The 27,989-nt window shown below is 39.9% G+C and overlaps 1 protein-coding gene across 1 annotated transcript in view; it reads right to left on the reverse strand.

The window, feature by feature from the left end:
- Positions 1 to 9,014: 9,014 nt before the first annotated feature.
- LOC132900841 (butyrophilin subfamily 1 member A1-like) overlaps positions 9,015 to 27,989 on the reverse strand; it is a 99,538-nt gene continuing 80,563 nt past the window's right edge. The window contains exon 9 of the mRNA XM_060943203.1: positions 9,015 to 9,835. Coding sequence (XP_060799186.1) covers positions 9,288 to 9,835 — 548 coding nt within the window. The 3' untranslated portion in view covers positions 9,015 to 9,287. The remainder of the gene's footprint in view (positions 9,836 to 27,989) is intronic.

The raw sequence follows: 27,989 nt of genomic DNA on the forward strand, positions 1-27,989 counted from the left end.
GTGATGACCTGGCGACTTGTCCAGGGTGTACCCCGCCTTTCGCCCGTAGTCAGCTGGGATAGGCTCCAGCTTGCCTGCGACCCTGTAGAAGGATAAAGCGGCTAGAGATAATGAGATGAGATGAGATTTTGGATCAAGGAGCTTTTTAAGGAGAGGCTTGACTACTGCGTGCTTAAAACAGGTGGGAACACTACCGGTGGCAAGGCAGGAATTTGAATGCTTGGACCAATAACATCAAATACATCTTTAATAATCAGGGAAGGGATAGGGTCGTGACTCAGGGGCTGTTGAAGTTTTCATGTGTTTTACAGTGTCCCACAGCTCAGTGTATGAAACTGCCTGAAAGTGGTCAAAGGTAGCTGTGGCACTGGGGAGGTATGGGGGGGGGGGGGGGGGGGGTGTTTCAGATACAACAGGAGAAAACTGTGCCCTAATGTGGTCAATTTTCTCAATGAAAAACTTCAGGAATTTCTCACAGTGGTCGGTGGATGCCTCGGCCTCTGGGGACACTTGAGGGTTAATAATTGAGTTGATGCAACTTAATAAAATCTTTGGCCGGTGGGAATGTTTTTCTATGATGTCAGAGTAATGCTTGCTTATTTATTTATTTATTTATTTATTTATAAGCTTCGCCACAAAGGCAGGGCGACCCCACAGAGCATAGCTCCACTACGGGGACCCAATCTAAAAAAAATAAAAATAATGATAATAGTAATTGACATCAATGATGATAATAATAATAGAAAATTTACAACAAAAGTAAGAAAATAATAATAATTACAACAAGGCAATAGTAATACTAATAATTAACAACAAAAACGATAGTAATAATAGTAATTAACAACAAAGACGACAGTAATATTAATTAACAACAAAGACAATAGTAATAGTAATAATTAACAACAAAGGTGATCACTAATTTGACGACACGTGTGACACTTAATACATATAGATTTAAAGGTCTGAGGGACGTTTACATTGTAAAATTGTTGAGTAATATTCATATAGTACTCGTATAGTTCCTTCTTGAACTGGCTTAGTTTGATTATAGTTCTAATATGTGCAGGTAAGATGTTCCATACTCTTGCAACTCTGATGTAGTAACTGTTTTGAAACGTTACAGTTCGTGATGTAGGAACCTTTAACAAAGGTCCTTTGACAGTATTCCTTGTTGTCCTTCTAGAGATGTTAATGGAGATGTTAGGGTCACTATCAACTGCGAGACGTTTGAAAAGATAAACTAGATCCAAATACTCGAGCCAATAAGTTATTGGAAGTAGTCCAAGCTTGAGGAGTCGATCTTTATAGCTGACCTCCGTTCTGAAAGGCAGGGATAGAGATCTTGCAGTCACGTGACCGGAAAGTACACAGACGCCATCTTGTCGGGCAACAACACAGCTGAATACTGCTGCACTCGTGTACAGAATGGATCACTTTCAACCGACGGACTACACGGCTCATTTTTCTAATGCACAGATAATTAGATATATGTCTAAAATAAACGGTCTACAGATTTGTGACTCTTATGGCTTACCGGACGGAGTTTTCATGACCGTGTCAGTGGATCTTGAACTGCCGGAGGTGGAATACCCAGACGTGTATAATTACCTAATCAACTTTCCTTCGCTGTTCAGTGGTGAAGCACTGCGTGCTTATAAATCTCTGGAGAGTTATCTCTACAGAAATTCAGGATTTGTCAGCCCCCCTAAGATGTGGCATCTTGTAAAGAAGAAAAAAACTATCGTCATTGGCCGGGTAAGTCACTTAACTGATGCTAGATATATCAGTAGTATCTAGCATAGCACTGACCAGCCGATTATGGTTGAATATTTTATATTATCAGTTAGATCAAGTATCAGTAGTCTATCACTATTACTGTATATATGGAAAACCTGCTTAATGAAATAAAAACGTATTTGTCCAGTTTAATTTCCTTAGTTTTTACCTTAATTAGCAATACTGATAAATCATAATTCTTAGAATTAAAGATGTGTGGGCATATATATTTATTTATAAGTCCTTATAAGGATTGATCCTTATATTTATAAGGATTTACTACTAAGACAGTGGTAAATTCTTATAAGTTCTTTACTGTTTTTTTTCGTACCACACCGCTAAAGACCCAATCCACCCCCCGCCCCAACCCTCTTTTCTCAGGCTCCCACTTCCCGGAATTTTTTTATTAGAGCAAGTCATAAACTTATGCTGCAAATAACCACATGGATATACTGAAATAAATACATGACGAACCTGAGATGAAATGGTCACTGCACAGGCGCCAGTGATCGCTCCTTCCAGTCGGTACCCATGCCTTGTTCTTGTTGTTTGGATCAGCCCGGCTGATAGCAGCAATCCATTTTGCGCGCCTGTCAGGGTCCCGTGGCAGCCTATGAAACTTTCTTCCTGTTTTCTGACCTCTCCTGTTGTGGCATTTATATGCCATGCAAGTATCCGGCATTGTGGCACGGTAATTTTTGAATATTTCGGAAAAAAAAAATGAAAGTCAGCGTCAGAAAGGCGGCGGAAATATGGCGCTTGACCGCCAAGATGGCGTTTGTCTACAATCTGGAGCGGATGTGACGTCACATGCAAGTGCTCCATAGGATGTATTTGGTTGCCCGTCATTGAACTCTTTCCATGGTGGTGATGAGCGAGACAGTTTGAGGGGCCCAGACTTGAGAACAATAAGCAAATATGCTCCGGATCAGAGTGGTGTACAGGATAAAACTAACAAAAGAGTCGTGGATACCAATTGATGATCTTCTTACAAACCCGAGCATTTTATTTGCTTTGGCAGTTACTGTGCGTACATGGGTTGTCCACTTGAGGTCAGATGACACAAGGATCCCAAGGTCCTTATGAGCATTTATAGATTTTACCTGATCATCATTTAGATGATGAGATGAATTGACAGGCTCAGTGTTCCTTGTAATGGAAAGAAGGCAACTCTTAGAGATATTTAAATCCATACGCCACTGTTTGCACCACTCACATATACAATCGAGGTCCCGCTGAAGGATCACTTCATGTTCTAAGGTCTTAATGGCCCGATAGCACTTGGTGTCGTCAGCAAACAATGCAACAGATGTTGAGGAGACAACTTGAGGAAGGTCATTAACGTGGAAGAGGAGAGGCCCAAGTATTGAGCCTTGAGGAACTCCAGATGCAACCTTAAGTGGTGGAGATGTAACACCAAGAACTGTAACCCTTTGGTAATGATCTGAGAGATAGTTCTCAAACCACTTCAGAAGATTACCACAGATCCCAAAATGTTGGAGTTTCCAGAGAAGTAGATGGTGGTCTACCCTGTCGAAGGCCTTGGCAAAGTCAAGATAGATGGCATCAGTCTGCACTCTTTTGTCAAGCAATTTGCCAATTTCATGCAGAACTGAGAGAAGCTGAGTTGTCGTGGATTTCCACTTTAAGAATCCATGTTGGAGTTGATGTAGCTTAAAAGAGATATGATCAATGATTTTGTTATAAACACAGTGTTCCATTACCTTTGAGACAAGTGGTAGTAAGGAAATTGGCCTGTAGTTAGAGACTTCATTAGCTGGACCATTCTTTAATATCGGGACGATGTTCGAAAGTTTCCATTCGGCTGGTAACTTGCCTAATGTTAGACATTTATTGAAGAGGGAACATAGTGATGTACATATGTATAGTGCACAACTCCTCAACAATCGAGCTGGTATCTTGTCAGGACCAGTAGCTTTTGTTACATTTAGCGATAGTAGGGCGTCTTTTACATCATTTGAAGAAAGTTGTAGATCATCTATAGTGTCAACCAAAGGAGTTTTTACAGCTTCAGATGGTGTATGGCTTTGATAATCTTCAGGATTCAGCGGAGGCTTGAGTGTAGAACAGAAGTAGTTGTTTAACAAATTAGCCACTTCGATAGGATTATTAGCAGCTTCTTTGATTGTTCCGTCATCGCTTTTCAAGACCATTTTGCAAGGTACGCTTGACTGTTTAGATGTTGATTTAAAGATAGACCAGAACTTCTTAGTGCTTGATTTTAACAGAGTTGGTAGAGTTTCAAAGAGTTCCTTACGCTTAAGGTTGATAAGTGCCTTAGATTGTTGACGTAGTGTGCAAAATCTTTCACGTAGATTAGTTGAAGTAGTTTTAGCTTTTCCCCAGCAGTCTCTTTTTTTTCTTTAATAGATAATTGACTTCACTGTCGATCCACGGGGGAGAGCAGCACCTTTTGATCGTCTTCGATGGAATGTATTCTGAAGCAGCAGCTAAAAAGATATCACTCCAGCATTGCCAATCTGAGTCAATGTCGATATTAGATGTCGGTGATGGCGAAAGATCAGCGAATGTTAAAGAAGCAAAGAGACTGTCCCAGTCAACGTTTTTATAGTCAAAAACAGTTCTTGAATTGCGTGAAGAAATAGTCGCATGTTTTGTCTGTGAATATTCTCAGTCATCCAGGTCATAGTAACTATGGGTGGTAAAAGAGAGCAACTGGACTTGCTTGAAGATTTTTGAGGACGTTTCACCTCTCATCCGAAAGGCTTCTTCAGTTCTGTCTGACTGGTAGGGAGTATCAGGTATTTATCCTCTCATGGGTGAAAAGCTCATCTAAGGTGTCGTTGAGTCATCCTGTTGGTGTGGGTCACTGGGGGCTGAATGTGAATGGCCTCGAGAGTCGTTAGGGTGATCAATCACCTTAACGGTCAATCCATTGATCACCCTAACGACTCTCGAGGCCATTCACATTCAGCCCCCAGTGACCCACACCAACAGGATGACTCAACGACACCTTAGATGAGCTTTTCACCCATGAGAGGATAAATACCTGATACTCCCTACCAGTCAGACAGAACTGAAGAAGCCTTTCGGATGAGAGGTGAAACGTCTTCAAAAATCTTCAAGCAAGTCCAGTTGCTCTCTTTTACCACCCATAGTCGCGTGTTGTGAGGTCGAAGAACAATAGGGAATGATCAGTGAAGATACCCATTGTTCCAGGTTCAATGCATGTTATGTTTGAAACCATCTCTGGGGAGTTGACAAAAATGAGATCTAAAATGTTATCTTGTCTTGTTGGATGCATATTTAATTGCTGTAAAAAAAAGTCAAAAGTCAGTTCATGAAAATCCAAAGAACCAGAAGAGATATTCCTCCCAATAGATGTTGAAATAAAATCAGAGTTCCAAGTTAAGTCAGGAAAATTAAAGTCACCAGTAATCAGTATTTTATCGCACTTTGAAGTGAGTTTGAGTAGCAAAGTAAACAGTGACAGCCATTCATTAAGATCACAATTCGGAGGCCGGTAGCAAACGCAGAGAAGACAGTTTTTAGATTTAAAACATTCAAGTTCAATAGCAATGATCTCCAAATGGTTAGATCAGTCCCCTAAAACGATTCTATTGAGAATTAAGGTATCCTTTAGGGCTAAAAGTACACCTCCTCCTCGCTTATCAGCCGGGTGATCTTTTCGAATTATGTTATATCCAGTTGGAATGATTTCAATGTCAGAGATACTGTCGTTAAGCCATGATTCAGTGATGGCAATGATGTCCAGCTCTTCTGCATAAACCAGATCTTGAAAGGCTTTCAGATTGCTGATTTGAGTCCCATCAGATGACTTATTTAGGCTGCGAAGACTCTGAGCATTAAATGACAAGCAGCGAAAATTTGATGCGACAATAACGTTCCTGGGTGTTGTATCTGAAGTTTGTCTTGGACATGAAACAAATTTGCTAGCCATAAGTAGGAAAATTACGTTAAAAGCCATAAAAATATTAGAGATGCAAAAGCACACAAACACATCCGGGACATGAACGTGCGCGTAACCCGGCAAGGATGTGCGTGTAACCCGGCGAGGCTCTAGCTTTCTTAGCAGCAGCCTGGAAATTTGACAGAGAAGTTCGGAACATTTCTAGGGACACCATGAGGTGGTCCTTCTTCCATTTCCGCTCGGCTCTACGACAGACCTGCCTGAGGAGGCGGGTAGACTCATCAAGCCACTGTTGGGATTTAAAATTGGGACGTCTGAATTTAAGAGGAGCCACAGTGTCTAAGATGGCAACACAGGAGGTATTGAAAAGGAGCATGAACTCCTCTGGACTGGAGAGGTGCTGATGTGCAGTGGAAATAGAGGTGGTAATGTCATTTATTAAATAACATCGAGAGAACTTCTTTGCAGTGAAAGAGTTAATATGATGGGAGTAGTGACCAGAAGATCTGGTCACTACTTTAGAGCCACCAATTAGCCTAACCTGCATGTCTTTGGACTGTGGGGGAAACTGGAGCACCCGGAGGAAACCCACACAGACAACATGCAAACTCCGCACAGAAAGGCCCCCGCCAGTCGCTGGGCTCGAACCCAGGACCTTCTTGTTGTGAGGCGACAGTGCTAACCACTACACCACCATGCCGCTCTAAGCATAGACTAGTAATCGAATATACCATGCACTGAGAGGCGCCAGTTGACATTATGGATTCTCTGAAGTGACTGGCATAGTATTATTTTGTGAGGGGCGCAACGACCCACAGATCACCCTAACGAGCCTCTAGGCTGCTAACACCATTCACACCCGGCCTCCAGTGACCCTAACTGTTAACAAAAACGCTTTCAAAAACGAGCGTTAGCATGCTAGTTTAACAAACCTGTCAAAAATGAGTGTTAGTGCACTAACTTAACAAAAACGCTGTCAAACTCTAACATTATTGTGCTAATTTGTCACAAATGAGCATTACCGTGCTAACTTATGGAAAATAGTGTCAAACTCTAACGTTAGCGTGCTAAATTAACAAAAAACGCTTTAAAAAATGAGCATTAGTGCATGAACAAAAACGCTGTCAAACTCTAGCATTAGCACACTAACTGTTAAAAAAAAAGTCAAATACAAGTGTTTGCGTGTTAACTGTAAAACGCTGTCAAACCTTAGCGTTAGCACTAATTTAAAAATGCTGTCAAAAATGAGCGTCAGCATGCTAACTTAAAAACTGTCAAAGACTAGCATTAGCGTGCTAACATTTAACAAAAACACTCAAACACTAATGTTTGCACATTAACTGTTAACAAAAATGCTGTCAAACACTAGCATTAGTGTGCTAATGTTTAACAAAAACACTCAAACTCTAGTGTTAGCACGCTAACTGTTAACAAAAACCCTGTGAAAAATAAGCATTAGGACGCTAACTTTTAACAAAAACGCTTTCAAAAACGAGCATCAGCGTGTTAACAAAAATGCTGTCAAACTCTAGCATTAGCATGCTAGTTTAACAAACCTGTCAAAAATGAATGTTAGCACACTAACTTAACAAAAATGCTGTCAAACTCTAACGTTAGCGTGCTAATTTGTCACAAATGAGCATTACCGCACTAACTTAACAAAAATAGTGTCAAATTCTAATGTTAGCGTGCTAAATTAACAAAAAACGCTTTCAAAAACGAGCATCAGCGTGTTAACAAAAATGCTGTCAAACTCTAGCGTCAACACAGTAACTGTTAAAAAAACGCGGTCAGAAACGAGCGTCAGCACACTAACTTAACAAAAACCACCAAACACGAACAAAAACATTCACAAACTAACATTAGCATGGTAACTATTCATAAAAAACGCTTTCAAAAACGAGCATCAGCGGGCTTAACGTTAACAAAAACACTGTCACACTTTAATGTTTGCTAAAGTGCACTAAGTTAACAAAAACCATCAAACATTAGCATTAGTGCGCTAACGTTGAACAAAAACATTCACAAACTCTGTTAACGCACTAACTTAACAAAAATGCTGTCAAACTCCAGTGTTAGTGTGCTAACTTCACAAAGACTTTCAAACTCTAGCCTTAGCATGCTAACTTAACAAACTCACTTTCAAAAATGAGCATCAGCGGGCTAACTGTTAACAAAAACGCTGTCAAGCATGAGTGTTAGCATGCTATTAACAAAAATGCTTTCAAAAACAAGCATCAGCACGCTAACTGTAAATAAAAATGCTGTCAAACTTTAACGTTAATGCACAAACTTAACAAAAACGCTGTCAAACTCTAGCATTAGTCTGCTAAATGTTAAAAAAGTCAAATACAAGTGTCAGCACACTAACTTAACAAAAACTGTCAAACAATAATATTAGTGCACTAACGTTTAACAAAAACGCTGTCAAACTTTAACATTAGAACGCTAACTGTTAAAACGCTGTCAAACTCGACCATTAGCATGCTAACGTTTAACAAAAATGTTGTCAAACTCTAGCATTAGTGTGCTAACTGTGAATAAAAACACCTTTCAAAAAACGAGCATCAGCATGCTAACTGTAAACAAAAACGCTGTCAAACTAACGTTAGCACGCGGTGAACAAAAATGAGCATCAGTGCGCTAACTGAACAGAAATGAGCATCTTCACAAAAACACTATCAAACTCACGTTAGCATGCTTACTTAACAAAAATGTTGTCAATCTCTAGCGTTAGTGTGCTAACTTAACAAAAACGCTTTCAAACACGAACGTTAGTGCGCTAACTTAACAAAAACGGTTTCAAAAACAATTAGCGCTCTAACTGTGAACAAAAATGCTGTGAAACTTTAATGTGAGTGTGCTAACTTAACAAAAACACTGTCAAACATGATAGTGCGTTAACTGTTCACAAAATGCTGTCAAACTCTAGTGTGAGCACGCTAACTGTTAACAAAAACGCTTTCAAACACTAGCGTTAGCACACCGTTAGAAAAATGCTTTCAATCACTAGTGTTAGCATGCTAACTTAACAAAAACACTGTCAAACTAGCATTAGTGTGCTAACTGTTAACAGAAATGCTTTCAAACACTAGCAGTAGCGTGCTAGCATTTAACAAAAACGGTCTTAAATGCTAATGTGAGTGCGCTAAGTGATCACAAAAATATTTATTCGTGTAGTTTATTTATTTATGTAAAGAGGAGAATGCAGTGTTTGTAAATAAAAGCTGAGGTTGATGGTGTTTGTGTGTGATGAAGTGTGAAGGAGAAACACAGTGGTGTTGGGTTTTATCTACACAGACATCAGCAGCTGAACTTCGTCCATTTTATTGATCAGATTCAATTCTGCAGTAAATCTCAGTGTGAACTGTAAATCAGCTTTATTCAGATTTGATTCATAACGACAAACTTCCACAGTCAATGTGTAAAAACTGTAGGATTCAAATTATTTATTGATGAGAAAACAAACCCCAGGCATTAAAATAAACTGTACAGCACTTTAAAAGGGGAAATGTCTTTCTAACATTCACCAGAAAAAGTAAAATATTTCTTTTGATTGTCACCATTTAATAGATGATTAAATCTGTGAGGTGAAAATTCATTCAGGTTTAAATACAGGAGAGATGATCAGTGGGGCTGCATTTTTACCTCCATCATTTCCCCAAGTATCGAAGAATGGATAGAGTTTCTCAGTGAAAGACTGAGCAGTGAAAGAGTAGATATGAGATCTGGACTTCACATCATAAAAGGAGACCAGACCCTCCTCATAATCCACAAACACCCCCACCATCTCCACCTTCTCTCTCAGTGGGAGGCGGACAGAGGGATCAGCATTAGCCCAGTACTGATTCTCATTCCACAGTCTCACAGTCCAGAATCCATTCTGAGGTTTCAGTGTAATCCACTCCTTCCTGTTAATGTTCTCTCTCACAACTCCTAATGTCCACTTAGTTTTCCCTCCAACCTGCACCTCATAATAAAATCTCCCTGAGGAGAAACTCTGCTTTCCCACAACACAGCCATAATATTTAAACCTCTGTGGTGTATCAGTGAGTTTCTGCCGCTCGTCTCCACATCTCACTTGTTTTCCATCAGCAGACAGGATGAGTTCAGGATGAGCTGTATCAGGATCCAGAGTCACATCCACTGAGAGAAACACACAGTGTGTGATGTGAGTTTGCAGGTAAAAAAGATTAAATCATCATCCAGTGGCTCAGATTCATTCGGATTTATGAGAGGATTTGTAGAAGATTAAATAATTCAACATTTTTAAATGATCTCTTGTAAAAAGAGAAAACTTGTCCACACTGTTCCAAATGTCTGTCGTTTTCACAGCATTTTTACTGAATAATGAACAAATGCTGACTGTCGAACCTGTAGACAGCATGTTGCTGTAGATCTGAAAAGCATCATGGTCTAAACTCTCTGCTGGGTGAATTCCACACTCAATAGATTTTTCCTGTGAAATACAACACCGTCATTTTGAGAGGGATTTTTTAGCCGGATCTTTTTCACCTGCTTTTCTCCAGACAGTTTTGTTGTCAGAGTTTACTGATAAGATTCCACAATTTCTTCGGCCTTTGACTTCAGTAAGGTCACTGAGCTCATTATTTTACTATTGTACGGTAATTGATCAGTTTTCAGGTTCCCTGTGTGTGTAAGTTTAAAAGCGCACTGGGAGAGAGAAGGAGAGAGACACACCTTCATTAGCTCGTAGGCGAGTGTGTATAATATTCCCAAAATAAACTATTTACACACAGCATTGTGAGAGATTTTATTATCTGGAGGCATTTAGTTGATGACGTCATCAGTTTGGGGTTCAAGTAACATTATTGGATAAAAGCGAAAGTGGAATCGTGTGTGTGTGTGTGTGTGCCACTGAGCTCTGTGTAAAATCTGGAGGGCTCAGAGCCCATCCCCTACTGTAGAGACGAGTGAAGCCACCTGGCTGCCATCTTACCGCTCACATCGCGTGTATTTGGTTTATGTGTTAAAGTGTCGTATCCGATCAAATTTGCCCCAAGAAAAGTATCTCCTGACTTTTTCCCCTTTCATTCCCTCCTCTTATTTTCTCCACTTTATCCCCCCATTCCTTACAGATCTTTATCGCACTCCGCGTCATTGTTATTGGTTTTTCCCTTTTCCAGTTCAGTCTCTGATCTTTTTTTTGAATGGCTTTTTTACTCCTATAATTATTTTTATGGAGATTATTTCAGTTTCTCTTATACAGTGGATCTTTCTCTTTCGTATATTTCTTCTTCCTTTCTATCTATCGAGAGCAGCGGCTACAATTATCGGCAGTCCATAATTATCGACACCTTTTCAGATTTACCAATAAAAAACAATTTTACAAAGGTGAGTTTCAGTTATAACAGTTATTATTGGTTAATCAACCGGAAGACCCGCCTCACCCTTTGATCTTGCCGTCTGATGACACAGCTCGTTACCTGAGATGGAATTTTTTTTAGCATGATTAGCAATTTGAGGAAAACCCGGACATTATCATCGCAGGTAAGCATGGTGGAAAGATTATGGACATGTTTTTACTGATCAAATTCACCGATATTTCATGATCTCCTTGTCGAAACCTACTTTGTTTCTGACTCTTTCATTTGACAGTTGCCATTTTGTATCTAAACGTGCGTTTGAGAGTCACGTGAGGTGTCGATAATAGTGATCACTTTCACCGGTGTCCACCATTATCGACACCCTGTGGAATTAAGGGACATTTACAACTGTTATGGGTCAATCTTTGTGTAACATTGTTGAAGTCGATGAAGGACTTAAAAAAATAAAACTGCTGTGATTTGTAATAATTTTTTTCTGATTGATAACAGAATGGAATGTTTATCGAGTATTTGGAATCCAGTTGCAAGAAATAGAATTAGAGCAGAATTAAATTCCTAACATATAAAAAAATTACATGCTTGAAATATTCAGATTTTTTTATTCCATTCAGAAATTTTTTTTTTGCAGTTTGTTGTAAATATCGACCACATATTACAATATCAGTAGACATTTTATATTTTGGTTCGAGGAATGACATGCAACCTTTGACCTGGATGTCCATGTGGTTACAATGTCAATTGCAGGGCTGGCCCAAGCCTTTAAGGGGCCCTAAGCAGAATTTGATTTGGGGGCCCCCCACACCACCAAAACTACACTGCTAGCTGCCTTATTATTTCTTAGGCTACACAGTTAGTCTAGTTAGTCTAGCCACCCACCATAATCTGCGTTTTTAGTTGGTTTACATTATACTGCAACTTGTGGCTATTGCAATATAAAATATTCAGAGTGATGTGTGGCATATTTGTAAGTAAAACAACAAATCAGTAGACAAGACATTGTATATGTAAACATGTTAACCAGTTTATTTTGCACTAATGTGCAAAACAAAACCTAACATACACAGTTCTTACAAACAGTACTTAGTACATGTACTTGTAACCGTTATTAAATAACAAACAAATAAATAAATCTTAAAATCTGGAATAAACCTTACATCTTAAAAGAAATCTTAAATAAATTCACAAAATGAACAGAGAAATTTGCAGCATAATAACATCAACAATAACACAGCAACAACCTATTATGTTGCACTTAAAACTATTTATAGGAGAAAATATGAAAACTCGCCTAAAATAACTCACTGTTCGGAAAGACAGCACTTGTCCTTTTTCCTGTCATCATCAGTGCTTGATCATTTCCCTTCTCTGCCCCAGATGGATAATTTCTTTTTTGAGACATGGCTTAGCCATCTAGTCCACCTATCTTCCGAAGTGAAGAACTCCTGTCACGTCACGTGCGTCTGGTTGTGCAGGAGCGCAGTGGCAGCAACCAGCAGCAAGGATTAGTTAACCTAATGTACCGACTATGAAAAAGATACAAAAAACGTTATTTTGTGTCTTATTTTTGTGTCTTTTGTTTCTGCTATATCATGTCATTGATATTACGTTTTTTTAATTAAAAATATTTTCGCAGGTGGGCATTCCAACTGTTCTTGGGGGCCCCCTGGTGGTCTATGGGGCCCTAAGCGGGCGCTTAATTCACTTATGCCTTGGGCCGGCCGTGGTCAGTTGCCTGTTGAGATTTATTGGTAAACTACAAAACTAGAAATTAATACAAACAACAATGAATGATGAACAAAATGTGATCGATGAGAATACTTAGAAAGTGGAACAAAAAGATTTTCTGACAGGTTCAACATTATCAGTTCATTTGCTTACAAACATTAGAATTACTTCCTCATTTACGTAAACACCCACATCCATATATTTATATAAAAGAGATTTTGTACTAAATATAAAAGTCTATGTAAAACTAATTTGAAATAAAAACTGTTTTGTTAACTTAATACCACATACTGACTATTTTTTAATGTAAATAATCATCTGGATGTCGATAATTGTGGAACAGTGTCACGTGATCTGATATGCTCAGTAATCAGGAATCAACTTTTTTTTTTTTCCCAGTGGAAGTCTGAGTCATTATTCATGCACAATTTACATACTGAAAGTCTTTTCTACTTTTGCAACGGCCAAAAGATCGTTAAGGTGTCGATAATTGTAGCCGCCGCTCTATCTATCTATCTATCTATCGTTCAAAAGTTTGGGGTCACTTTGAAATTTCCTTATTTTTGAAAGAAAAGCACTGTTCTTTTCAATGAAGATCACTTTAAACTAATCAGAAATACACTCTATACATTGCTAATGTGGTAAATGACTATTCTAGCTGCAAATGTCTGGTTTTTGGTGCAATATCTACATAGGTGTATAGAGGCCCATTTCCAGCAACTCTCACTCCAGTGTTCTAATGGTACAATGTGTTTGCTCATTACCTCAGAAGGCTAATGGATGATTAGAAAACCCTTGTATGGGGCGTTGTGGCTCAGGTGGATAAGGCGCCATACCATAAATCCGGGGACCCAGGTTCGATTCCGGCCCAAGGTCATTTCCCGATCCCTCCCTGTCTCTCTCTCCCGCTCATTTCCTGTCTCTACACTGTCCTATCCAATAAAGGTGCAAAAAGCCCCCCAAAAAAATCTTAAAAAAGAAAACCCTTGTACAATCATGTTAGCACAGCTGAAAACAGTTTAGAGAAGCTATAAAACTGACCTTCCTTTGGGCGACTTGTGTAATTCGTGCAGATCCGAAGAGGTTTTTTTTTGGGGGGGGGTTGCTCTCCGGTAATCCACTCTGGTAGTAATGATAGACCCGAGTACTGTGTAGACCATACAACGTTTGGTTCCCCCTGGTGGATATATGGAACCATTGACAGTAAGATTGACAGTGTAGCTGCTGGCTGCTATTATAATATTCAACAGCGTTCCGTTACAAACTGCTAGCTGCTACACTGTCAGTGGATGGAACCGATGGCTGGGCAATCTGGTTGCTAAGGAACGTGACTCCCGGGCTTTTCCTCAGATCGGTGTGTTCATTTATCAACTTGCTGAATTTCATCTACTAGTGTGTATTTCTTTGGAGCCTCGGTGACTGGGAGTAAACGATCAGCGTTGAAGTGGAAGTCATTTACTCGTCTACAATCAAAGCGTAAGTGTTAAAATAATTGTGCATATATATATTTTAACTTTGTCTCTCGTAACCTAGCCTCCTTCATCTAACCATATTAGCCATGACCTATCCTTGGGGTAAAAAACGCCTGAAAAACGTAATGTTATTTGAGGAGTTGCATGATGACTGTATATGTTCTCAACGTAGTGTCTACATGGGTTAATGACTTTTGTTTTTTGTTCCTAGATAATATTTAAGTGCCGTAATACCGTTCTATACGTGCAAGAATTGGTCTTATTAAAGCTTGTGGCTGTCTGGCTTAGTTAAATGCTAACCGTTAGCACCCGACTAGCTGCTATTTTAGAACATCGAGTGATCAAATGGTAATGTGTAACCCATGTGTGTGTTATATGAGTTCGTGGTGCATACATCCATCCGTGGTAGCCTAGGGCTGCACAATTAATCGAATTTAATCGAAAATCATGATTTTGGCTGCCACGATTAAATTAAATGAAAATCGCGATTTATTTCCATTTAAAATGCGAGCTCTGCTGCATATCTGATCAAGCACTTTTTGACCAGTACTCCGCCAAACCATTAGGGGGCGAACCGACGCATGTAAGGTTTCATTACTCCGCCTAAATAAGCAAGCAAGCAAGCCAAGTCACAGTAATGAAACCTTACATGCGTCGGTTCGCCCCCTAATGGCGTGAGAGTAGGTAACAGATTGAGGTGAAAGAGAAAAGCTAACTATTGCCACTTTTCCACTACAAACGTGGCTGAGTCGGGCTGAGCCGTGCCGTGCTGAGTCGGGCTGAGCGGGGCTGTTGGAGTTGCATTTTGACTACAACCGCGCTGAACCGTGCTGGCTGGAAGTGGGTGGACACATTGGGTGGAGTTAGCGAAAGTGGGTGGACGTCAGGTGATGTCGTTAAGCAGCGCAAACAGTGACATCAGTGAGCTTTTAAGCGGTAGTCTCACGACCCGGATAGTAAACAATAAACATGGAGGACATGGAGTCGTTAGTGTTGCTGCTCTTGGTGCTGTGACTTGTTGTCACCGACAACGCAGACAGATACTGGCAAGAGCGTATAGATGAGGCGAGGCGCATAAGGCTTCAGAAATTCTCGTAATTCGTAATTCTTCTCCTTCCGGGTTTGCGGTGTTTACAGATCCCAGCGCGCTCGCGGGGCGTGTGTGGGCATGTGAGGACACTCCTCCTCACCAATCAGTGCACAGGGGAGTGTCTGCTCACGCCCCCAGCCTCACTCGGCACGGTTTGGCTCGCTTCAGCCCTACTCCAAAATGGTGCGAGTTTTAGGGGCTAAGCAGGGCTGAAGCGAGCTGAGTCGTGCTGGTTTTTGGTAGTCGAAACGCGAGCCGTGTCGGGCTGAAGTGAGCTGAAGCGAGCTGAAGTGAGCTGAAAAAGGGTAGTGGAAAAGGGCCATATGTCGGAACAACAGACTATTTAGCACTGGAGGCAATGCTGTGACCTGCCTTCGCTCATGTTTAAAGCCAGAGCATGTTGATAGGCTGGTCTTTCTAGCTAAAAACTTGTAGGCCTCAGTATAATGCTATGTAATTGTTGCAACTGAGTTTTCAGTTCCTTCATCCTTTGGTAATTTCTTGGATAAATTTCATTTATTTGTCATTTGGAAATCAGAATTTCTCTTTTAAATTTCATTCTGCACTGAAAGCTGTTCATATTGTTTGTTTGAATATAGTGAAATAAAATTTAAGTGATTTCCCTAACATCAAGAATAATTGTGATTAATAATTGTGATTACAATTTTGATCAAGATAATCGTGATTATCATTTTTTCCATAATCGTGCAGCCCTATGGTAGCCACAACATTACAGTCACTTAGGCTGTCTAAATTAAGCAAAAACATTGGCGAATTTCGCCTCCTTTCAAAGTCAATGAGAGCGAAGCGAAATTTGTTTGTGTCGGGATGGACCGTAATGAAGTCTGACTGATATTTTTTTTTTTTGTGTGTGTGTGTGTGTGTGTGGTGGGGTCCGCGTCACCGCGCTACCTCACTCTTTTTTGACCATGGTTGTGTTTGCATCCCTGTGTCCAACGTTTTCTCCTTAATTGTCAAAACGGCCGAGTCGACAGATTTGTTGATTTTCGAAGGTAAATCTGCCATAATTTTCTGAATATTGTTGCTATTAACATCAGGTTTGAACTGCTATAGAGCTGAAAACATTCCCTTTTTAGAATTTACAATTTTACTGAACAGCAGCTTAGTGAAAATCATTAAATGATGAAATCTAAAAAATATTGGTGAATAAGTAAGTTAATGAAATCTTATTGCTTTGACATCACCATTCACTAGTTACTGCTCACAGATTCACTGGGTAAGTCCTTTATCTTTCAAATGAATATGTACATGTATTTATATGGTCATGTGACCTTACTAATGAAGTGTTAATTCGTATTAAAACAATTCTATGATCAATAAAGTCAGTAAAGAAGCAGCGTCAATATCTGCATATCTGTAATGTGTGTACAATGTGTTCAAATTATTCATAATACGCCCTTTAATGTCCCTCGGCCCACATCATTTTAAATGTATAAAGTTATAAATGTGGTATTTTGGGATCATAATGTAGCCCCCTACTAATTTTAATTCATCCTTTTGTATTTTTTTTTTTGTTGTTATCTGCAATGTAGGGTTGCCCTGGTTTATAAAATATCACCTCATTTATTACTTATGTGATTTATTTTATGCATTAAAAGATGAAACTGTGTATTTTTGTTGAAGTGTTCAAATACCCCACGTTTAGAGCAGACCTTGAACTTCTCATGTCTGTTTTCTGCGGGGGATAGACAGGTGTCAATCAAACAAGTTGGGATAGACTTTTGCCCTATCAGATTTTGTGAGGGGCGGGACTTAGTTCAGACACGACGATACGGAGCGAGGAGAGAAAAAGAGGATAATGCCTGTTTTAAGTTCAATTTATTCTTTGGAAATACTTTTTTTTGGAAGAATTAAAAACCCAGTGGGATTGCGACTTTGTGTAACTCTAACCAGCGGAGTGAGGGCTGCGTTGGGAGACGTTTTAGTCATGTTGTAATATAAAATAATTCTGTTTATGTTTGAATTTAATAAAAAAAAGATCTGATTCCTACACCGAATCGACTGATGATCATCTGTCAGCTGTGCTTCGCATCTCCACCTCAGACATTCAACCTGACTCTGATGCACTCGTTAAAGATCAACAGAGACTAGATTTCTCTCACTGAACAAATAAACTGAAAAACACCAAATGAGGTGATTAGACTACAAATGTGGGCATCATTATTATAATCTGATGTATCTTGCTTGATATTTGGAGTAGAAAGACAATATTGTGATGTCTTTATTGTGTTTTGGGATGAATGTGACTGAAAAAAATGGTACAAACGTTCACATTTTGTTAACCATTGTTTTGGGAAATTTGATTGAATAAATGACATTTTTTTGTAAGGCAACCTCGTTTTTTCCATACTCTTACCAGTCTTAGCAGCTTGTAAAAACAATGCTATTTATTGCTTTATATAAAGAATTACAATTAATATTATGCAGAATTTAGTTCAGCCTTTTAGTCCGGCCCTCCACAAAATTTTCTGTTTCTCATGTGGCCCCATGGAAAAAATAATTGCCCACCCCTGTTTTAGTGAGTATGGTGACTGAGCTCGTTCTTACCGTTAGTTGCTAAGCTACTACTGTTAGCATGTAAATGGAGTTAGCTGACTAGCGTGCACCTTCACAGGAGCGAAGGAGACCTGCGTTGGGCTGCATGTAGGAAGCCTGGGATTATTTACAAGTTTCTGAGTGAGTATAGGTATTGTGGATGCTAAAATTATGCACATGGTCGTTCATCAGTGTATTCATTTGAGATTTTGACTTTCAATGTTAGTGTGCTTCGGACATTGCCACTCATGCTGCTGCAATAGAGGTGCTCAGGACTTGCAGCTGCCAGGGACTTTCTGCACGTGGACCGAGTTTTTCTTCTTCCTCCTGCTCGCTGTGTGTGGAAGGTTTGAACGGACTGTTACTACCATCTTTCTGAGTTTCCAAGGGACTGAGAGTACTAACTCTTCTCCAGCTGAGGGTTACATATGAGCTCCAACAGCGCAGCAACGAACATGGTACCATAGACTGAGTTAGAAAATCCCAGGTAATATTATTATTTTCATTTGTTTATTTTATTTGTTTGGGGGGGGGGGTTGAAATAAATACTGTGATATTTTTGCAATCACTGTGTGTGTACGAGAGTGATTCATGTTAAATAGTGATGTAAGCCATTTCATTGCAAGATCTGATTTATGTGGAACATTAAAGGGCCATATCTGAGTAAGTACGAAGCATGGGAGTTAAAGCTCACACATACAGTATAGCTAAATTATAAGCTAACTGGGCCTCTTTGGACCTTGATTTGAATCATATTTTTTTTGTACAACCCCGAGTCCAAAAAAAGTTGGGACAAAGTACAAATTGTAAATAAAAACGGAATGCAATGATGTGGAAGTTTCAAAATTCCATATTTTATTCAGAATAGAACATAGATGACACATCAAATGTTTAAACTGAGAAAATGTATCATTTAAAGAGAAAAATTAGGTGATTTTAAATTTCATGACAACAGCACATCTCAAAAAAGTTGGGACAAGGCCATGTTTACCACTGTGAGACATCCCCTTTTCTCTTTACAACAGTCTGTAAACGTCTGGGGACTGAGGAGACAAGTTGCTCAAGTTTAGGAATAGGAATGTTAACCCATTCTTGTCTAATGTAGGATTCTAGTTGCTCAACTGTCTTAGGTCTTTTTTGTCGTATCTTCCGTTTTATGATGCGCCAAATGTTTTCTATGGGTGAAAGATCTGGACTGCAGGCTGGCCAGTTCAGTACCCGGACCCTTCTTCTACGCAGCCATGATGCTGTAATTGATGCAGTATGTGGTTTGGCATTGTCATGTTGGAAAATGCAAGGTCTTCCCTGAAAGAGACGTCGTCTGGATGGGAGCACATGTTGCTCTAGAAGCTGGATATACCTTTCAGCATTGATGGTGTCTTTCCAGATGTGTAAGCTGCCCATGCCACACGCACTAATGCAACCCCATACCATCAGAGATGCAGGCTTCTGAACTGAGCGCTGATAACAACTTGGGTCGTCCTTCTCCTCTTTAGTCCGAATGACACGGCGTCCCTGATTTCCATAAAGAACTTCAAATTTTGATTTGTCTGACCACAGAACAGTTTTCCACTTTGCCACAGTCCATTTTAAACGAGCCTTGGCCCAGAGAAGACGTCTGCGCTTCTGGATCATGTTTAGATACGGCTTCTTCTTTGAACTATAGAGTTTTAGCTGGCAACGGCGGATGGCACGGTGAATTGTGTTCACAAATAATGTTCTCTGGAAATATTCCTGAGCCCATTTTGTGATTTCCAATACAGAAGCATGCCTGTATGTGATGCAGTGCCGTCTAAGGGCCCGAAGATCACGGGCACCCAGTATGGTTTTCCGGCCTTGACCCTTACGCACAGAGATTCTTCCAGATTCTCTGAATCTTTTGATGATATTATGCACTGCAGATGATGATATGTTCAAACTCTTTGCAATTTTACACTGTCGAACTCCTTTCTGATATTGCTCCACTATTTGTCGGTGCAGAATTAGGGGGATTGGTGATCCTCTTCCCATCTTTACTTCTGAGAGCCACTGCCACTCCAAGATGCTCTTTTTATACCCAGTCATGTTAATGACCTATTGCCAATTGACCTAATGAGTTGCAATTTGGTCCTCCAGCTGTTCCTTTTTTGTACCTTTAACTTTTCCAGCCTCTTATTGCCCCTGTCCCAACTTTTTTGAGATGTGTTGCTGTCATGAAATTTAAAATGAGCCAATATTTGACATGAAATTTCAAAATGTCTCACTTTCAACATTTGATATGTTGTCTATGTTCTATTGTGAATACAATATCAGTTTTTGAGATTTGTAAATTATTGCATTCCGTTTTTATTTACAATTTGTACTTTGTCCCAACTTTTTTGGAATCGGGGTTGTGCACAATTCCCAGTTTTATATTTGTAGCCATCACCTATTCCTCTCCCATGCTAAAAGGTGTTTAAAGGGTAGTGTGTGTACTCACAAGGGTGTGTTAAAGAATAGGAATTGAGTGAGGGAGCTACAATAATATTTCATTATTTCATTATGTTTCATGAAAGCTGCTGTTGTGGTCAGAAATATAATTTATTTTTGTTGGCTGTAATCATTCATGCAGAGAGAGATTAATATTTTTCCAGCTTGGTAAAGCAGCATGTTTAACATGTGATGTTTACTAATAACTTCTCTTATCGCCCGCTGGCGGTCGCGACTCCTGACATTTATTTACTGTAGATCAGGATTTTAAAACAGGAATCAGCCTCAGAGACGCGCAGAAACGTCAGCAGTGATTCCATAATATCCATGCAAATTTAAGCTCCAAGATTCATGTCGGGGAAATAATATGGTTTTAGAAAGCGATGACTGACACAATTCTTTGTATATTTGAGAGGAAACATCAACTTCTTTGAGTGTTTGTGTCACTTGTTGATATTCCACGTGCGCCGGATCCGCCACATTTCTATCGCAGAGTCGATGTCGGCAGTGAGGAGACTCGAGCTAATAAACTCACGAGGTGCAGGTTCACATCAGATTATTTGAGCTCACGCCTATATATATGACCATCTAAGCTTCTGTTTATGTAAAAATTGATGGAATTTACAATTATTGAGCCGTTTTGTAATCAGAACTAAAGGTTGAATTGAACAGTTAAACCACTTACAGTGGGGTGATGGGCTTAATTTTTATCTGAAAATGCGGCTGAAGAGACGATCTATTAGCCTGTCGGTGTTTAAACCTCTGTGGGAAACTGAGCGAGCCGTCAGAAAACAAAAGAAAAGAGGAATCTCTCTTTTCTCTGTTACTGCTTTTGTGTTCTCGTTTCTTTCTCTGTAAGATCAAAACATTAGGTGTATAACTCCATACTCACTACTGTGGAGTCGAGCTCATGCGTTCTCAGGCTAAGATCGCTAAGTGCTAGGTAGAACAATTTGAACAATCTGTCCAGAAAAATGATGTCATCTAATCTTGCTCTATCTTCCAGCTGCACTCACTAGTCAGGTTTTCCTTTTCTTTTCCGCTGGAGGGAGAGTCGAGTCCGCCATGTTTGCCCACGCCGATGTGTTTCGGTTAAAAGTAGGTCAGACATGTGATATTGAACAGTTTTTTATCTGAAGTAGGTGGTCACGTGATATTGTTGCTCACTTGCTTCGGCAATCTCCAGAATTGTAAAATGCGGGACGGTTTTTTTCTCGGCAAAACATTTACACACAGGATACACGGTGTGTGCAGCAGCGAAACATCTCCAAACTCCAACAGAAATAAAACATTTTACCCAGAATTCAACTTTGCAGTCAGAAGCTTTAACTGCATGATTATAAAACTCTTTGACTTCTTCGTCCAGCACAACAACATTCACCTCTGAAAGGTAAAGAGTTTTATACTCATCACTTTCATACATGTCAACCTTTGGTCAATCAAACCTGTATAACCAACCTCCAAAATCCGTATTTCCCTTATAAAATCCGTATAAGATGCAAATTAAAATAGTTTACCTAAAATTTGAATGATAATTAACAATGATATATCCCAGTTACTTTTTATTCAATATTAATAACAATAAACCTTCAGAATGAATACAAAGCTCCAATGTTTGACAAAAACACAAAAAGTGTTATCAGCGTAGTTATGAAGGAAATACTTCGTTGTTTGGAGACAGGTTTCACCGAGCGGCTATTATGCGCGAGACTTCATATTAGCCACAAAGTCAGAAAAATCTGTTTGTAAAATTACGTTATAATGACCAAATACAATGAAAAGCATTTTTCCAGTCTCACCTGTGAAAGGTAATCCCATGTGATCTCGTTTGGACGGCAAACCTGTTGGTACAGTTAAATGCAGCACATGAATGAGGCATCTTTATTCTCAGAATCTCCACTTTGCCACATCCAATATGGCGGCGAGGATGACGTATGATTCTACGCGGAAGGTGGCGTCTATGTTTATGTCTATGACTTCCGGGTTGGCGGGATTCTCGCAATGCGGTGTGCGCATGATCAAAAGTGGAACAAAGTCTTGCTACCACAAGATAATGCGCAATTTCATAAGACTCTTTACTGGCTGTCGTGGGAATTGATTATAGCTCTAAATAAATATTGAAGTTTTTTTAAAGAATCCGTATAACTTTATTTATACGCCCGTATACTACGTTTATTGAATCAAATCCATATAAAATACGGACATTCCGTATAGGTTGACATGTATGCACTTTTCCACACACATGGTGGAACAAATCATTCTTTCAGAATAATGTTTTTTTCCACACAATGTTTTACTCACATTTATAATCTTTCATTTTTACAAGTGAAGCTGAATTCAATCAAATCATAAAGCTGAACAGTGAAGGCTAAAGAACAGTGGTTTACTCAGAGTCTGGGGATTTGGACTCAACCCCTTCCAGTCTGATCTACCAGTGGATAAATAGTTTGTATGATCTATAACGATGTCCAAAGTTGATGTTAATCTGTGTTTCTCTCCTATGAATGAATGAAAAGTACAAACAGGTCTCAGGTGCTCCATTATAACTCACTAACTCCCCCACACTCCTGCTGCAGACTCCGGAGAAAGAAATAACCTGAGAGTTATAAAACACATTTCTTTATGGATCTGATTCAAATCCATGATGACCTTCACCGTGTTCTGTTGCTATAGTGATACAGGTGCACACTCGTGAGAGGGGAGACGTTTAATGGCAGGAGATGTGAAACGGTATGACACGCTCCAGACTCGATGGCCTTTGCCTCGCCCAGAGTAACCCGGATGTTCAACTGGAATATTTGTGGTGTTGAATTTTGCAGCCTGAATCTGACTGGGTGAATCCGACACTGAAATTAGCGACCTGAATCCAGATTTCTGAAGATCTGAAAACTCAATTATTCTGTCTGAATTTGTGAACACTGAAAAAATATATTTGAAAAAACATACTTGATTTTTTTAATCTGAATTTTAAAACATGAATTTCTGAACACTGAAAAACGATAACTTGAATTTCAAGGATGTTAATTCAGAATTAATAAATACAGACATGAGGTTTGCAACTGTATATATTTCACTCCTGGGTGTAAATTAGAGGGGGTTTGGGTTTTAACCCCCCAATAATCAAAAGCAGCCAATACAACGCCCCAAATAATCATACCGTCATGATGAATGAAAAATATTAACTGTTATAAAACATGATAAAGTGGTCGGTTTTCTCGATTAGATGTAATTAGGAAGTAAAGAATGACATTTCTTTCAGCCCCCCGTCCCTGTGTAAGACGTGTTTGTGGAACCCATCCTCCTCTTCTCGCATCTTCTCACAAGCAGTAGCCGGTGCGAGCGGGAGCGAGCCGTCATACAAAATGCAAAGAGGAGCAACAAAAGACCAACCGACAGCTTTAACTTGTTGGTGTAAGAAAAAGAGAAAAGCCTCTTCCCAACAGGAGGTACGTTACTGTAATGGCGCTGACACTCACATGGATTAAAGCAAAAAAAAAAAAATCTGACTGAAAAAGAAAGCTCTATGTCGTTGGCCCCTACCATGTCAGCGATGCGTCAAATTTTAAACGCCGTGTTGTCCATTATCCCCTCGGCCCCTACTTATAGTACATTTACATAATTTTAACAATGACTAAAGCTAAGGCAAGACTTGACCATTGTCATTACTGGCTATTCATGATGAAACATCAAGTTTTCAGCACAAAGTGCAAATTTATTTCAACAATACTTTAGTAATGCACAGCAGTGGTTAAGAGAAAAGTGCAAGTGCAGTCGAACTTGAACCATGCTTTCAAAAGGGTGGAACAAATAAAAATAAGAAAATCTGTTGAAATAAAGCCAGGAAACAAGAAAAGTAAAGTGAAAATTCACTTTTTCTGCTTCTTCGCAGTGAAGCCAAAGGCATCTAGTTTGGCAACACCTGATGCCTGTTTTTGTTTCTTTTTCCTTGGCAAAGCAGCAGGAGCTTGCCATTATCGCCCATTTCATTTAGCCAAGCCCATCTCCACTTATTCTTTACCGTTTTGTCGATGTCTGACAGATCTGTGCCTTCATTTAAAAGAAGCGCATCCATGCTGGCAAAACCGAAAGTAATTTGATGCACTCTAGTGATGGAAATCGAAGGGCCTATGTCCGGTGAAATATGGCCTTATACGCAGTACTCGAGTTTGGGGGGGGGGGATGTGGGGGCATCCCCCTTCTGAAATAAAAATCTCAAATCATCCCCCTTATAAAACGGCCATCCCCCCATCACATCCCTTGTGCCATTTTACCAATTAATGTGGAAATTAGCCTACCATTATTTTAACAAATATTACTACCATTTCAACATTAGAGGCTTTGCGCAGTGATAGCCTACATGTAGCCGGATAAAAAAGACGCATATTTATTTATTCGGTTGCACCTCTCATTCACACCTATACGGAGGTTTCAGTCACTGAAAACAGCTACTTTTGCAAACTCTGGGCAGAGTGGAGATTTCTGAAAACTCCATCTTCAGACACTCGTGTAAATCGGGAAAACGAAGCAACAGTGGGCGAGAGGGCATGCGCGAATATAATGAGTCATAGGTGTGAATCTTTCACCGAATGCCAATTGTCCCGGTTCTTCATGAAATCGCACGCGCACGCATAAATTCATTAGGTTAACTTTCAAATAACTGTTCTTGTGCACTTGCGACACCAGAGCCACTTTCCTGAATTTTGAGCTTTGGAGTATTCGCTTCTTTATCTATTTAATCAATGAATTTGTCACATACATTAAATTACTAATGTCAAACATTAGTAGCCTATTTAAGCAATAGCTGTTTTCTCCACTGTTTTCTGACCTTTTGTGCTTAGTGAATGAGACACTTCATTACACTCCACTGACCGACTTCCAATTCCGGACTTTTTTGAAAATGTAAAATATAGGCCTACGAGATGTTTTTTTTGGCACTTAATTTGCGTTGTTCCTTCACTATTAATTTTTGAGACTGACAAGGCAGTAAATACTGTGGAATTATTTTCTCCTTACTATGAAGTTTGGCATCTTAAACAAGTGTCGGGAAATCTTGCAGCCTGACTCTGCAGCCTCCAATGTTTAAGCGAACTGCTGAAACCATAATGTTTAAAGATTAAATCGTAGGCTAATCAAACCAAAGAAAAACACAGCCTTTCCAGAACATTGTCTGCCGAAGCCTGTTTAACCTACAAAAGGCTTAATAGAGGGCTACCGCGTGACGTCACCGTACCGCGAGATTTTGTTAGGGCGCCATATTGGAAGACCAAGTACATACATATATACATACAATATAAAACAAACTACGAGCGAGAGTGAAGTGACACGATGGCTGAAAAGTCTGATTATGTGAGTATATTACCAGCTGCAGAAAGGGCACGGTATGTGGAGAAACTGGCTGTGATTGATGGGTTTGACCCATATGATAAGACTCGGGGCAAGGGAGAATGGAAACATAAGGAGGACCTGACACCAATTCTGCCATCTGTTTGCTACCCAGACATTGTAAACATTCATATAATAATCAGTGCAGATTAAATGAAATTCTCCACTATCATGTTAAAAAAATTATAGCACTTGACCACTATTGCAATCTGTATTCATGCTGTTATGGATTTTTTTATTTCATAATTTATTTTTAATTTACTACTTATCTGTTTTTATTTATATATCTTTGAATTATTTGGACATGGGGAAAAACTATATTTAAAATCCAAAGAGGGATGGAGGAAGGAAAATTAAAACAAAAGAAAGAAATGAAATATATAACATAAATGTGATAAAATTAAGGATGTTTTTATTCAGTAAACATTTAAAAAAATGTTCTACAACACTCTAGCCTAGTGACTTACCAGTAACAAAATGGTCTGAACATATTCTGTACTGTTGTAGACTTGAAGTATTCAGATCCCCTCTGCATAAAGCAGCTAAATACCCTCTGTCTCCTGGCAGAAAGCTCCTTGGTTTGCTCCCCTTGTGTCTCAATCACAGCTGGTATTCTGAAGAAAGACTTCTTTTCACCTTTCCCATCAGCTTTGTTCGAACACCCTAACACAGCACAAAAGTTTACCATTGTAGGTTTTTGATGAACCAAGTGCCTCGTGGGTTCACATACCGCGCGCTGCCGTTATTTCCCCCTAATCACGAGTTTGTTGGTCTTCCAATATGGCGCAGGGTTTTTTTACTTCCGGTTTCGGGTGACGTCAGTGCAAGGGGTCTATAGCATAGATCTTGCTGCGGCTTCAACAGGGCTGTTTAGATTTTTCACCTGATCACCTTTCGATAGGCAAATATTATTATTAGTAGTAGTAGTAGTAGTAGTAGTAGTAGTACTACTACTACTACTACAATAGGCCTAGTATTAGTAGTAGGCAAGTAGTTGCCTAGTAGTAGGACAGCCAGATTGTTTCATCAGTGGAGCCGCCGTTAAAAGGAAACTGATGCGGAGCGCCGCGGCTCGCCTCGGGGTGAATCGCGTCCCGAGGCACAGGGCTGGCCCGCCCTGGCAGCGCTGGTTTGTTGGGGAGAGGGCAGAGGTCGCTGGCTGCCAAGTTTGGGGAGGCTGGGACCTCCCCTGGCCGAGTTACGAGCGTGCAAAGTCGGGCTGGAGCAGCCGATAGAAACGAAACTCAAGCCGAGCACCGCGGCTCGCTGCCTACGCCAAGCCTCCCCGGGACTAGACAGTAGCGTAGGCTGTATTTATTTATTTAGGCCTATCTAGCGCAACAACTTATTCCTTTACATATACTCAAACATAGCACAAGAAAGGGTTCAACAACAGGCAATCACAGCAGCTTGGTGAAGTTCTAAATCACATCGGTGTCAGACCTATGGGCCTACCCCCCCTTTTTTTTCCTCGGATCTGCATCACTCTCATTATTGACCTTTAGCACTCCCAGTTGACGGAAATCCGTCGTAGCGACGGAAAACTTTAATCCATGCACTCATGAGTCAAAGAACTGAATGAAAGTCTGATTTTCTGCTGTGGTTTCACTGTGTGAGGTGAACTGTTAGCTAACTAGACTAGCCTTCAGAGAATCACACCGCTTTTATCAGAGATACTTGCTAGCTGGGATTATCTCGATTATTTCGAAGATTTATCAAGTGGTTATTTTTAAATAATAATTTAGGAATTACCCATTGCCAGGGTTTTAACAGCTATTAATGCTGCAATAATTATTAGGCAGGTAATGATTCACTCAATTGACAATTTGATTCACGATATACATTTTTTAAATAGCGAATGATTTCATGGCCATTATTTGCTCGGAAATCCCCTCAAATTATATCACTTCCCAGCCACAGACTGGCCTGTTTGTTTGTTTGAGATATTCCAGAAATAAACGTATCACAATCACCAATTTTCAGAGGGAAGTAAATTTCACCATGTGGCAGTTCCTTACGAGTGGGTGGAGCACAGAGGACGGCAGGACAGAGATCAGGTTTGTTCATAGGCTTTATTGCCACACTTTTCAGTCTAACAATATTTTTCCCAAAGTAGAGACACACACACACCAGCGTCTCGTCCGGGGATGAGCTCCCCTCTGCTCTCACTCTCCCTCCTTAAATAGGGCGCGGTTTACTGGGGAGAACACACACAAAACATAGGTTAATCACACTCAGGTGAAGCGATTCTGCCACTTACCTTCCCCAACTCCGCCCCC

The sequence above is a fragment of the Neoarius graeffei genome, chromosome 1 (genome assembly GCF_027579695.1).
Source record: "Neoarius graeffei isolate fNeoGra1 chromosome 1, fNeoGra1.pri, whole genome shotgun sequence".
NCBI classification, from domain to species: Eukaryota; Metazoa; Chordata; class Actinopteri; order Siluriformes; family Ariidae; genus Neoarius; species Neoarius graeffei.